Source organism: Cetorhinus maximus, chromosome 17, assembly GCF_964194155.1.
Source record: "Cetorhinus maximus chromosome 17, sCetMax3.hap1.1, whole genome shotgun sequence".
Classification (NCBI taxonomy): Eukaryota; Metazoa; Chordata; class Chondrichthyes; order Lamniformes; family Cetorhinidae; genus Cetorhinus; species Cetorhinus maximus.
Genome location: NC_135895.1, coordinates 51,904,074 through 51,919,042, shown reverse-complemented (window position 1 = coordinate 51,919,042; position 14,969 = coordinate 51,904,074). Strand labels below are relative to the sequence as shown.

The window sequence follows — 14,969 nt, the reverse complement described above, 5'->3', positions numbered from 1 at the left end:
AAGATCACATTGCAATTGCGATCCGTACCTTTCAGGGATTACAACCCTGGCTCTCCACATAACACAACCTTTATCAACTGACAGCATCTTCTTATGCATTCAAAATAGCCTGATTTCTAAATTCAGCATCTGTGTTGGCCACCCATTTGTGATATAGTCGCATACCTTTGCCAATGCAGGGTCCCTGTGAGTTGTTCTACCAATGTCATCTGCTGTGACTGGCAGCTCATCTACATGTGGAAAGAAAAATACATCTTCCCTGTTGGTTCAGCCTCTGACGGGGATGGTGTTCTAGACATCACATCGGCAATACAGTGATCTTCCGATTGTCTGTACTTAATGTCGTATTGATAAGAAGACAAAATCAAAGCCCATCTCTGCATGTGGCTGCAGTTAAAGTGGGTACTGAAGAGTTTAGATTCAAAATAGCTGTCAGTAGCTTATGATCAGTTTTGATTGTGAAGCTACAACCATACAAGTATTTATGAAACCTTCTTACTCCAAAAATCAAAGACAATGCTTTACATTCCCTATGAGCATAATTTTGCTCACTGTCACTGAGGGTGCATGAGGCAAATACAATTGGGATCTCCTCACCATTACCCAACACTTGAAAGATCACAGCAGCTATTCCATACACACAGGCATCACATGCTTAATCTTTTTGGACACATCATAATGTACAAGCATTGTATCATCTACCAATTTACTTTTACACAACTTGAATGTTTTGTCACACTCCCTTGTCCAATTCAGCAGAACCCCCTTCCTCAAGAGTTCATTTAATGGATGCAAGACAGTTGCCAAATTTGGTGTGAATTTGCCGTAGTAATTCACTAAGCTGATAAAAGATCTGAGCTCAAAGATATTCTGAGGGTGTGGCACATTTCTTATTGCTTGAACCTTATTCTTGGTAGGATGTAACTCATCATTGTCTAACCTGTGACCCAAATACTCTACAGAGATTTGAAACATTTCACATTTCTGTGCCTTCACCTAAACTCCATGCTTTTCCAAACGTTGGAGCACCTTATTCAGCCTGTCATCATGGGTCTGCCTGTTTGGAGCCGAAATAATTATGTCATCCAAATAGCACACCGTTCCCTGAATTGCTTGCAAAATGTGGTTCATTACCTCTTGAAAAATCCCGGGGCTGAAGAAACACCAAGTGTCAGCCTATGAAACTGAAATAGACCCATGAGTGTATTAATAGTCAAATATGACTTAGACTCATCGCCTAAGTTGCAGATAGGCATTTGTTAGATCCAATTTTGAAAAAAATCTGGCTTCTTGACAACAGCGTGAACAAATCCTCCACATTTGGCAAAGTATCAAGTGGATTGTGTTCCAGCACGTTCCTTAAAATCCCCACATATTCTTACACTACCACCTGACTTTGGTACTATCACTTTTTAAACTAGACACAGATCTGTCCTGCAATTCTCTCTCTTGAAATTCCCCAAAATTACAATGAATGAACAGCTTTTTCAAAGCCATGATAAACTTTTCAATGTCCTCACTGGGCAACTAAACCTTTGTTCCAAACCGATAGCTTTCAGCAATCTCCAATGGCTTGGGACTGCAGAGTTGCTGCAGCTTACACAAAATGTTCGACTGCGGCGTATCTTTTGGCTTAGCAAGGGTGAGCAAGTTCTTGAGTATATTGTACACTTCTAGACTTGCTTCCATCAAAAAGATTGCCCTTTTCTTTTCCCCCACTGACTGATCAACAGTTGGAGTATCAGGACCTTTGAGGATATTATTGGGAGTCTAAAACATCTCGAGCCATTCCACAAAGGCACCAAAAGACTTTCAGTCACGGCTGTACTCTCCCAGTCACCCAATAATACCTGGTAATGCAGCTGATCTTTGAAGATCAGTTCACCACATGTACAAACTATCTTTTCTCTAAGACCAATTTTCTAAGCTTATTTATCATCAAAAAAAACACTCAGTTCCCCTGCTGGTTTGTTGGAATCTTCTCCAACCAAATTTATTTGGCTAGGGGATCTGTAATCCTATCCTCATCGCCACACTTTGATATAATTGCAGGACAAAAACACTGTTGCTTACACATGAGGCAGGATTTTCGGGTCATCGGGCTGGGAAATGGTCCACCGCCTGAGATCGGCCTCCGACCGCGATTTCATGCTGGCTGGCGGAGAAGCTCAGCGCTGCCGGAGTGGGGGCAGGAGGAGAGCAAGTGCAAAAGTCTGCGCATAATCGGGGGAGCGCGCACTGAAAGCTCCCTGAAGGCAGGGAGCTGAACAACTTAAAATCAAAACTAAATATTTATAAAATCTGAAAAAAATGCCACCACATGGGACTCACTCACAATTATATGAACAGGATAAAAATTCTACCCAAAGATTTATATTTATTTTTTATTTAATTGTGGAAACCCCACCCCAGCCATGGATGAAGTTTGCTAAAAAATCAAATGGCCGCCTGGCCAATTCGCCCACCCGCCAAACGTAAGGTTGGACGAGCAGTGAAAAATATGTTTAAATTAGTTTATTAAGGGCCTTAATAGGCCTTTTAATTGTCAGCTAGCCCGCTGCCGATTCTTGCGCGTGCCAACTGACCGAAACATTGCGCGAGTGGCGTGATAACGTCGGGACGCTCCCCGACATCATCATGCACTATTTTACGCCTGGTTGGGTCGGGCGCACACTCGCTTGTGGGACACAAAATCCTGCCCATGGTGTTCTCATAACCAACTGAAACTGGTTTATTCCGGTTTGCTTATATACATAAGTACACAAATGGCCACAAGAAGGTACTCTTACAGATTGCCATCTGAAACTTGAGCTGTCGTGAGGACCAATTATCTGCTCAGTACTATCTGTGGCAGTGAAGATTATTGCTCTCCTCAACTTCCTTCCTGATGCTAACTGGGGACATTACAAGAGCCAGTAACTGAGCCAACAGGTAACTTTACGCCCACCGTCTATTTGTACTTCAAGGATCCTCATCAGCAGAGGCAGTTATAATTTTTCCACATTGCTTTTCTCAAGGTACATCACTGAGTACACATGTTAAATGACGATCTTCAAACTTCAAACTTTAAAAGAGTTGAGACAGGTGATCTATTTAGGAATAATACCAAGAGCCCACTCACTCAAGTGCTGGAAAATAACACATTCAACACCTTGGTTCAAATAGAGGACTATGGTGCAGCCAGTGATTAAAGAAAAATAGTGAGGGATGATTTTACCTCCCTTTACCTGATGGGAAACCATACAGGAGATATTGTAGCATTGTAATTACCACCTCATTTTCCAAGCTGCCATTTTCCGTTTGGTGTTTTCATAGGAGGCCAAGGAGCCAGCATGAATCAGATTCTTGAGGCATGCAGCTCAATGGATGTATTTTATACCCATAAATTAAAATCCACCCTATAATTCTCATATCAATCGTGAAAATATTGCTTGAAACAATGTTCAGGGACAACATGAAGAATCACATTGAGGAGTGCAGATTAACAGGAGACACTAAATCAGAGAATGCACAGTTTAAAGAAACAATCAGTGAACAAGTTAGTGCTAAAGCAATGGTACCTGGTTGTAAGGCAGTTGTTCACGGTATGCTATAGAAAACTGGCAATTTCCCAGAATTTGAGGCTGCATGTGCATCAGAAAAAAAGATAAATATGTTACTTTTTTAGTTGGATGCGAGCAACACAGGAAATATAATATATATTTATTGCCTATCCCTGGGTGCCCTGAGGACATTTACAGTAAAACCACATAGTCGAACTGAAATCAGATCTAATAATAAAACAGGGTGAATAGTGGCAGGTTTTCTGCCCTGAAGACCATGAATGAACCAAACAAACAGCTTGGCCACTTTCATTGCCTTTTTCTGTTGCAAACCCATCAAAAAAACAATTTCATAGCTTGCCAAGTGAAATTTGAACCCAGAACCCCAGCTTCATATCATAATCACTAGGTTATTGTCTTCTTTCTCTTCTTCTTAGGCAGTCCCTTGGGACCGAGGATGACTTTCTTCCGCTCTAGGGTTGTGGGTCCTGAGGTGACTAAAAAGTTCAATGCTGGATCCACACACTGTTCCACAGGTGTGGCAGTGGTGTTTGATGAGGTTGGTGGATGGGATACGTGGATTGTGGTACTTCCACTATTTGCGCTTGGCCTCCGCCTGGGCCTGTCAGAGACGTTCGAAATGATTGGTGCCTTCGAGGATGCTTCTTCTCCAGTTTGGATGGTCTTGAGCAAGAGATTCCCACAAATCAGTGGGGATGTTGCCTTTTTTCAGGAAGGCTTTGAGGATGCCCCATTTCCTCTTGCCCTCCTCGTAGCCGCTTGCCGTGACGAAGCTTGGAGTAGAGAGATTGTTTTGGGAGCCTTGTGTCAAACATGCAGACAATGTGACCTGCCCAACATAGCTGACTAGCCATAACCAGTGCCTCGATACTGGGGATTTTGGCTTGCGAGAGTGGTATTGGAGCGCCTATCCTGCCATTGAATTTGCAGCATTTTGCAGAGGCATCACTGCTGATATTTCCCCAGGAATTTAAGATATCTGCTGTACATTGTCCATGTCTCTGATGCATACAAGAGGGCAGGTAGCGTTGCAGCCCTGTAGACCATGAGCTTGGTGCTGGGCTGGAGGTCTTGTCATCAAACACTCTTTTCCTCAGATGGCTGAAGGCTGTGCTGGCACATTGGAGGTAATGTTGAGTTTCATTGTCAAGGTCTGCCCTCGCTGTGAGGAGGTTCCTTAGGCATGAGAAATGATTCACATTGTCCAATGGTTCGCTGTGGATCTTGATAGTTGGGGGGCAGTGTTGCGCAGTGGGAACAGGCTAGTAGAGGACCTTCGTCTCCCGGATGTTTAGCCTAAGGCCCATTCTTTCATGCGCGTCCATGAGTGCCTCGATAGTAATTTGGAGCTCGGCTTCTGAGTCTGTGCATACGGAAGCACCGTCAGCGTACTGCGGTTACTGGTTACTGTACCGCTACACTAACTGGCTTACGGACCCCTCTGACCTCCTTAGAATTAATGCCTTCGAAGAAAGATTTTCCTTTGCATTGATTCTTGTGCTGTCCTGAAATGACTCACCATGTGCTCCGTACTTTGGCTTTTAAAATGAGTATATATGAACTTGTGAAGCTAATAAGAAAGTCTTTTATTTGAGCTGGAATTACATTCATGATTTGACTATATGAGCATTTTTCTGTTCATTAATATCTTTTCACAATTCAACGTATATGTCCTTCAGCAAGATACAAACATGTCAAACCACTGGGAATTGTGGCTACAGATTTTATTAGCATTTCAGGATTTATACACCTCTACATGCCTTGCCAAAAAATGGAAATTTCTGAATTTGTGCCACCAGTGGGCAACCTTGCCTGCTGGAAGAGCTTGTTGCAAAATGAGGGACCCATTGCCAATGATTTTCTGATATGCGCAGCTGCCGGGCCATGTTCCCCACTGTTGGTGCTAACTTGGAAAAGTATCCCCTTAAAAGCAAAACACAATACATATTGGAGAAATATAACATGATGAACACTTCCTGCATGAGAGCAAGGCTCCACCAGGAGCCGCAACAGGATTAATCAATTATGTTGCTTCTCTCTACACATCAGTTCACCCAAAAAATGTGCTTTGGCCCTGCGCCTTGCATATACATGTAAATATCAGGAAATCTTCAAAACCATTTAGCAAGAAATCATCCACCTATATCAATTTGAAAATAGAATACAGAGAAGGGATAATTTTAATCTAATTTGTCAGGCGGGAAACCCATAGGATCAGATGGATCACTGATTTTACACCCAGTCCAATATTACTCTTCGGTGATTTTGATGAAGATTAAAATCAGAGAGTGCATAAAACCAATGTTGCACCCAATCTCTTCAGTTTCTCAATGGGCAGCTTAGGCTAAAATTTCCTTTTGGGTTAATATCTCCTTCATTCTTGCAGTTTTAACAGAGGGTTTCTCATATTCTTTAAAGATAAAGTGGGTGAATATAATAGCCATAGAGCACAACAGATAGATATTAATATGTGAAGTGGAAAGTGCTGAGGCATTATTGGTATATTGGGGTAGACGTGAGAAAGATCATGCAGACGAAGCTATGCAGATTTCTGAAAATTTTCAGCGTAAACCTCTAAGGATTGTCCCTCAAATCCCTGCTCATTTTTGACAGCCCTGTTCATGTGCCAGCTGGCATTATATTCATTACTGTGAGGGTGTCAGCATTGCTTTCATTGATATCATAAGATACCTATGGTTATAAAGGACGCCTCGGGTGAAATTTAGTAAGAAGAGCACAGCTCCTGACAGCAGGACAGAAAGTGGGCGCCCCTTCCTCTTATGTGTCGGGAGCCACCACGCATGCAAACACAATGTAAATTGTAAATGCGTGTGGGGGGCACATGTCCCACATGCAGTTATGCAGAGTGGGGTCGCTCTCAGCAGTCTGTTTCCTCATCAGCTATTGATGTTTGGGTCACAACAAGGCATAGCAGTTATAAAAGAAAAATTAAGAAGTATTGAGGCCACAATGGTAACACATGTTGAAACATTGTTATTGTGTTGTCACAGACAGAATTTATGTTTCCTTTCTCTGCCTGCGATCAGTATGTTTGAATGTAAGAGGTGAGTGTTTTCTTACCCTCAGAGTGAGTATCCCAATCAAATAATTCTAGCAAGTTTTTTTGTGTTTAAAAACAAAGTTTGTTTATTATCACACACTTACCCCAAAATGATACAACCTTTCACTCACATGTCTTGCACACATACAAAGATTAGATACAGATGAAAGTAATATACTGTTACAGCCTAAAATTATCTTAGCCTCTTTCATGGTAGGCCTGTACTTTCTTGGATGAATTCGATGTTTAAGTTGAAGTGAAGATTTTGTAAAGTTAAGGACTCTCAGCAGGCTGTGAGGTTTCTCCTAATCATCTTTCTCGGAGGTTGGTTCTGAGGTGAGCTCGAAGTTGGAACAGGTTAGGGAGTCCTCTTGGGAGTCCCTGCTTATGTGATATTGCTGTTGATTAACTTAGCTGTTTAATGGGTTACAGCTAATTTGATGACTGTTGGTGGAACTCTCTGTCTGCAAACTGCTTTTTGCTGGTTTTAAAAGTAGACAACAAAATGGTTCCTTCATCTTGTGACTTCCACAAGTTCAAAGTACTTTTTCCAAAAAAAGGTGGTGGTTACAGTGAGTACAAATCCTGTGTTGTGAGTTCGACACCTTGAGAGTTTGAGACAGGCAGGGTCTTTGTCTTTGAATGAAATATTTACTTTGACAATACCCTTTCGGATTAGTTTCAGGAAAAGGCATTGATTCAACATCAGTCTGGAATGTTTCTTCCCTAGTGAGACAGGGGTGGTTTCAATCCACAAAAGCAGTCAGGTGACCCTCGGGTATCTATCTTATGTAGCCTCTTGTAGTCAGTTGAGATTCAGAATATACTGGAGCATGGCAGTATGCATATGTGTGTGTATGTATATATATAATTATATGTATATATACCAATATGTTTTGTTAACTTGACTATTGTGTGCATTATGTGCATTTGTTGGGATGTCGTCCATCAGAGGGTAAATTGCACTATCATGCTTCATGTTTGGCAGTTGTTACTGAATGAAGGGGAATGAGGGACAGCTCAGCTGCATAGGCAACAATGTCTCTCCCTCTCAGATTCTTGAACTGGTCAATATTGAGATGAATAATGTTACGCACAGTCAAACATTTTGAATATGGCTCTTGATTGTTGGCCGTCTTCTGGCTTCATTCAATGGTCTAATGTATGGTACATACTTATGACTGCTTAATGAAATGCAGCAATGAAGCTTTGTTTACTTCAAAGCTAGATGAGGGAAATATTCACTATTAACATACAATACCTAGCAATGCCTTCTTCATTCCCTTATGGTGCCTAGAGGCACATGAGGCAGATGAAGCGTGTGCCTACTTTTGCTTCTGTAGCTAGATTTTCCTGGAACAGGTTGCTAGCTAGTTGGCAGAGGCTATGGACTGAGGGGCGCCACTCCACATCAAGTTTGGCTGACCAGGAGACTCTCCTGCTCTTACCACCAGCCATAGGCATATTAGTAGGATTTATAGGTTGATAATCAACCTGTTTGGTTGTGTTATCAACATCTCTTCCCAGTGCTTCTGACTTTGAGGCAGGGATGCTACCCATTGTGCCACAGGATCTCCATACTAGTAATGTAGATGCTTAGGAATTATGAAAAGCATTATGGCAGATGTGTACTGATGGGCTAGTTTTCTTTTGTCGACACTCATGGAGAATTCCAGAAGCAAAATAATGTACTCCATGGCCGGAATTTTACAGTCCCGCCGAAGTAAATGGACTTTTGAATGGCTTGTTGCATTTTATGGCCCTCCCCCACCCTGATGTGGTTGTAAAATTCTGCTCCTTGTTCTGGGTTATTTTCTACAATATAAAAGGGCAATTGATCCAATATTCACAAGAGGAACAACATAACATGTATCCTTTTAACAATGGCCTGTCCATTCATCCCCTTCCAGATTTCATATTAGTGCCCGACCAAAGACCATAACTAAAGCCACGCAAAGTTATTTTTGGCATTTAAATTCTTTAATCCATTTTGATACATTTTGGATCTCACAGAACATTTCATAATAATTCATGGCATAAAAATTCATATTTTCTTGAATATGATGAAACAATCTTATTTACTATGCAAAGGCTAAAAAATCACACACAAGACTTCCACTGCGTCATCTGTATAAATCAATGAAAATTTAGTTAACTTGTGGAACAATAATTAAACTAATACATATTTCATTGTTTACTATGTCCTCATTCATGCAATCTAAATAAGGATTTATAAATTCTTTATATATCAGCTTTTTAATCTCATCTGTCTTTAGCCATGGGGCATAAATTTCTGTGTAACATTTTTTAAAAATCCTAATATAATAATATTCTTAGATATGCTAGTGCATAAAAGGCTCTTAATAAAATGCACAGAAGTTCTTTGGCGTATGCTAATCTAACCTGGTTGCCATGTTGAAATTGCATGATGTGCGAGAATTTTAAAAAGTATGTAGAGTATATTGTATAGATTTAGGTCCAATGTTGATTTTTAAAGACCTCTACAACTCAGAAGTTAGAAGCAAATGATAAGGTATTTGTCAGAATAAAATAAAGACAAAAATGTATTATTGATGCAAGTTGCTAATTTTATTCATTGAGACAATTAGTTGATAGGTTGAAATCCATAGTATAGGATACTAAGTTTGAAAATAGGAGGAGAGAAGATTGTGATATCTGAGTGAAGAAAGGAGTTTCACAGTTTATGGTCTTAGAAAGAATTAATTAGAGTCAAATTCCATGAAATGAATTTTGATTTAACAAGACATAAGGAACCAGTGTACAACTTGTGTTTGTCATATAGCAAAGCATTGAATTATGTCGGTAAGTAATACTTTCACACATGCCATAGTTTCATTGTCAGTTTCTCTAAGTGTTGTTGGTAGGAACTGTATCATCAACAGCAATGGACATCCAATACAAAGCTGTAGCCAAAACTTGGTTATCATTTTATGTTAATGGTAAAGTAAGGTGAAAGCGTAAGAGGAATGGGAAGAATTCCAGTCACAAGCATCTGATGTCTGCATTGAAATGGTACAAATGGGTAAGAATTGCTTTTGTTGCTATGTGTAGCAGCATTGTAAATGCACTTGTAAAGGTCTGGTCATTAGCTCTAATGAAGTCATAAACTCATTCCTTTAGAGTATGTCTGCGATTTTACTGAAAATACCAAACAGAAAAAATAGTTTTTAACTAATTGACAATGTTGCGACACATAATGGCCAGAGCAATTCTCACTCTGAGTTAAGTCATGGTGCTGGATTTTCAGTTGGCGTGCAGTTGTGCACCTGACACGCACAAGTGTGAAATAGCGCACCTGCTGACAATTAAGAGGGCTGTTAAACCCTTTAATAAATTAATTAAACTGAATTTTTCTCTGCCCAGCCAACCTTACGGTTGGCGGGTGGGTGAAAAGGCCAAACGGCCTTTGGATTTTTGAGGAAACCTCATCCACAGACGGGATGAGGTTTCCGATGTTAATTTTAAAAAAAATTTTAAATTTTAAATTTCTCATTTTTAACATGTCCCTGCTCATGTGACAAAGTCACATGAGGGGATGCGTTTACCTTAATTTTAAATCTTTATTTTGAATGTTAGAAATTTTCAGATCCCTGAGGCAGCTCTCTGCCTTCAGGGAGATTTCACTGCGCGCTCTCCCACGCCTGCGCTGAATTCCGTGCTGACCCTCCTCTCTCCAACCCACCCCCCCAACCCAGGCAGCGCTGAGCATTTCAGTGCACGACTCACCCTGACTGGCCATTAATTGGCCAGCCAATGTGAAATCGCAACGGGGGCCCAAGCGCGGTTTCGCGGCCGCTCTCGGACCCGCCTGCCGCGCCCACCCAACGAGGTAAAAATCCTGCCCATGATTACTGAACTGCTCCCCTTGAGCTGAAGGAGAAGAGGTAGCAGCACCATTGACAAATGAAAGAATATTACTGGTTAAAGTGCACTACTGGGTTTGCCTTGAATCAAGCTATTATTCTATGACGGTTCACTGTTTTATATTGTACTTGGTTCCCGAAAGTTAACTTTTATTTTAATTATTTAAATGTTTTAGGATGCTTCCACTTTGAAGTGTCTTCACTTCTGTGGTTAGTAACAGGATTTATCATTAATAATGGAAGTATAACTGATACACTCAAAATACATTTTTATTACTTTATAATGAGTGACTAAGCAGGACATGAACAACAGAGTCTGTGTTCTCTAGCTGAGCAACTGGCTGGCAATTAGGTCAGCAGCAGGATACCCTGAAAGGAATATACATAATTTGTATACATAAAGGTATAGATTTTGAATATTGTATTTTAGAAGTGTTTTCCCTGATGTTCACAATACATGACCTTTTTGTGACGGGCTAGTAGTTAAGGTCTTGATACAGAAGTGCAGCAGATATACCTCTCCTGTTGTTCATTACACTGCCTAGTCACCCATTGGCTTTTATTCTGGACAAGAGTACAACTCAGCTGAATATTTCTCAGTCGTGAAGATTTATTTTTCTTCCAGTTTGTAAAGGTTACTGGTCTTCCATTGGTCCATGTCCATTTTCCAGAACCGGTCTCATCTATTAAGCCTGCAGTAGATATTAAAAAAGGTGACACAACCTATCTTGCCAATGTATACATTACACTCTAAATATGGCATAATATTAGCATGCTACACATTTGTCTTCAGTGAATTAAATATTTATATTTATTAACCAGAACTATTAGCATACTTTTGCAGAAGTTACAAGTATTAACATTTTAAGGCACACATTTATGCACTTTATCATCATTAAATATTATGCTGCTTCATTCCATTTTAAAACCATGGAGGACATTTCTCAAAATGGTTCAGTATAAAAATGAAGTCTCCTAAAAACACACCAAAATGAAGCCTGTAGCTCCAAGGGCTGAATTTTCCCCCCGTCGGGGGCGAAGTTGAAGGGCGGGTGCACACAGGCGCGCTTCCGATTGGCACCCCTGATTGGGGCTGCACTGCCATTTTACGTAGGCGGGCCTTGCACAGAAGTGCTATGCGCTCCCTGTGCAAGTGGGGGGAATCCCAAAATCGAAAGTGCGCTGTTTCGCGCATGCGCACGAAAGAGTGCACTCATCTCCCTGAGGCTAAGTGCAGCCTCAGGGAGATCAGCTCTAAATGTTAAAAACCTAAAAATAGAAAAATAAAATTTCCCTAACATGTCCCCTCATGTAACATGAGTTGGGACATGTCCATAATTTTTACAAAATCTTTATTAAAATTTTTTAAAACCTAAGTGAAACCTCATTCCGCCTGTAGATGAGGTTTCATGCTTTTTTCTAATTCGCGCCTGGGCTTCTGGCCTGCCCGCCAACCTTAAGGTTGGACAGGCAGGTCCTTTAATTACTTAATTGACACTGTCAATGGCCTCAATTGGCCATTGACAGGTTGGCGGGCGCACAGCTGATTTCGCTGCACCCCCGCCTACCTGAAAATTTAAATGGGGCGCGGTGACGTTGGGAGTTCCGCCCGATGTCACCGCACGTCATTTTACGTGTCGGCAAGCAGGCCCCGCCCCCACTTGCCAATGAGTAAAATCCTGCCCCAAGTGTGCAATACTAATTTTCACCAAAAAGATGAAGGTTAACAAAAGGTTATGCCAAAAGGAAGTTGTGGATGATTTTGGCATTTGCAGTTTCCATTTAAGAAACTACTTTCATCTTAATCATTAACTCCTGGCAGAAATTTCTGCTATATACAAGGGCTTAAAATTGACTAGAATTCTAGGGGCTGGATTTTATGGTGCCCGCTGGGTATATTTTCAGGGCATGTGAGTGGGTGGGTAGCCCACCACCTTTCTGCCCCCCGCCCCCCAATTCGGTCCCCTTAATATAAGGGGGGGGGGGTGTAAGGTGCTCACTAGCCCACCAACCCTTAGGCCTATTGAGGCCCTTAAATGGCCAATTAATGAGCAATACATCCCCACCCCTGTAAAATTGAGCCCTGGATGGGGAATTAGAAATAGTGATGCTATCCACTCATAAACCTGCTCTTTCCTTAACTTTATTTATTAGGGTGAGTGCACATTATATTCTGGCCATCAGCTCAAGTATATACCTTCACATAACACAAAGTGGGCTGACATCCCCACCTCCTGGTTCCCAGCTGATTGCTTGCCCAACTTCTGCTCCTTCACTTCCACTAAGCCTTTGGGGCCTTAGAACATAATTATGCTTTTAAAAGAGGTCCTGCATGACCTTTGATTTGGACTCAACGATTGAAAATAATTTGATCAGGCAAGTGAGGTTATCTTGATTAAAGTGGAAAAGATAATTATGCTTTGCAGCAAAACAGTGAGAAAGCCGTATCTGTTTTCTGTATTATAAATTGACTAATTTTAATTGTGCCTTGTAATATAAGGTATTTGTGTCATATGTTACACACTAAAGGTTAATGTTTAGTCTATGGTTTTGGCTACACAGATGTTTCAAATTTTCAAACAACCAAATATTCCGATGGAATATAATGTGGATAAGTGTGAGGTTATGTGTGAGGAATGGAGGTGCAGAGTATTTCTTAAGTGGTGAGAGATTGGGAAGTGTTGATGTCCCAAGAGACCTGGGCGTCCTTGGTTATAAGTTACTGAAAGCTAACCTGCAGGTGCAGCAAGCAATTAGATAGGATTAGATGGTGTGTTGGCCTTTATCGCAAAAGGGTTTGAGTACAGCAGTAAAGATGTCTTGTTTCAATTGTATAGAACCTTGGTTAGACTGCACCTGGAGTGTTGTGTACAGTTTTGGTACCCTTAATTAAGGAAGGATAAACTTGCCACAGAGGGAGTGCAGCGGAGGTTCACCAGACTAATTAATTCTTAGGATGGCAGGACTGTCCTATCAGGAAAGATTGAGGAGATTGGGCTTATATTCTCTAGAGTTTAGAAAATGAGAGATGATCTCATTTAAATTTACAAAATTCTTAAGAGGCTAGATAGGGTAGATGCAAAAAGGGCGTTTCCCCTGGCTGATGTTGGCAAGGGAGAGGGGAGCAGTGTTCTAGAACCAAGGTACACTGTCTCAGACTGAGGGGAAAGCCATTTAGGATTGAGCTGAGGAAGAATTTCATCACTCAGAGGTAGTGAATCTTTGTAATTCTCTACCCCAGAGGGCTGTGGAAGCTCAGTCATTGAGAATGTTCAAGACAAAAATCAATAGATTTCTAGATATGTGACATCGATAGATGACATTAATGGATCAATGGAAAATGGCATTAAAATAGACAATCAGCTATGATCTAGTTGAATGGTGGAGCAGGCTCGAGGGGCTGAGTGCCCTACTCCTCCTATGTTCAACATTCAACATCATGCTACTCCATATTATTTAAGGCAAGGATGAAAGCCTACACGAAGACAAATATCAAATGCTGTCCCTTCAATGTACTGCTTTTCTAACCTTAGGAAGAATATGTTGTTAGGTTATGCATCACAATTTCTGATTTTCTCCACATATACATACCAATCCAGAATGGCTGCCTCCTGGCAAAGTTGCAAAGCCATTTCAGTTCGCTCTTGGAATGCACACTGACTAAGTTGGCATGAAACCTATACACAGAAAATATTAGGAAACCTTAATAAGTGTCACTTTCTTTAAGAAGTAATAATTAAAAACTTTACAGTTCACTTTGCACAATGCCAGAAAAATAGACAATAGAGTTAGACTCTAATAAGAAGCATAATATTATTAAAAACTAATATTAAAATAATTTAGTCTGCAAACTATAGTATGCTAGGTGCATTCCTATATTGACTATTGACTTATCCAAATTCTCGATCAGTTTAAAAATAAATATTTGGGGGAGAATTTTCTGAATGTTGGGCGGCCCGCCCGGTCGGGAGCGGGCAAGTGTGGGCACGGAACCAATCGCCACCTGCGATTGGCTCCACGCCGTGATTTTATGTGGGTAGGCCAATTAAGGCCCGCCCAGCGTGATGCACAGCCGGTAGCGTTCAGAGCTACTTGTGCAGGTCGGAGGAGGAGGGAGAGTCGGGGCCTGTGCACTTTCGTGCATGCGTGCAAAAGAGCGCAGAAATCTCCCTGAGGCACAGAGCTGCCTCAGGAAGATTAAGTACATAATAAAAGGTCATAAATAATAAAGTTAAAAATTATCTAGACATGCCCCCTCATGTGACAGTGTCACATAAGCTGGGACATGTTGATGAAGTGAGCAAAATTTATTTCTTTATTTAATAAAATCTTCAGGAAACCTCATCCTGCCTGTGGACAAGGTTTCCTGAAAAACGCGAAGGCCGCTTAGGCTCTTTGCCTGCCTGCCAACCTGGATGGGCAGCGTTGACAACTATTTTATTTGTTTTTTTAATGGGCCTT

General features: G+C 41.1%; 1 protein-coding gene across 1 annotated transcript in view; it reads right to left on the bottom strand.

The window, feature by feature from the left end:
* Positions 1-8,588: 8,588 nt before the first annotated feature.
* Positions 8,589-14,969, bottom strand: part of frem1b (Fras1 related extracellular matrix 1b) — a 262,434-nt gene continuing 256,053 nt past the window's right edge. Inside the window, exons 35-36 of the mRNA XM_078561195.1 lie at positions 14,100-14,185; positions 8,589-11,200 (exon numbers count right to left, since the gene is read on the bottom strand). Of these exons, the coding sequence (XP_078417321.1) occupies positions 10,992-11,200; positions 14,100-14,185 (295 nt within the window). The 3' untranslated portion in view covers positions 8,589-10,991. The remainder of the gene's footprint in view (positions 11,201-14,099; positions 14,186-14,969) is intronic.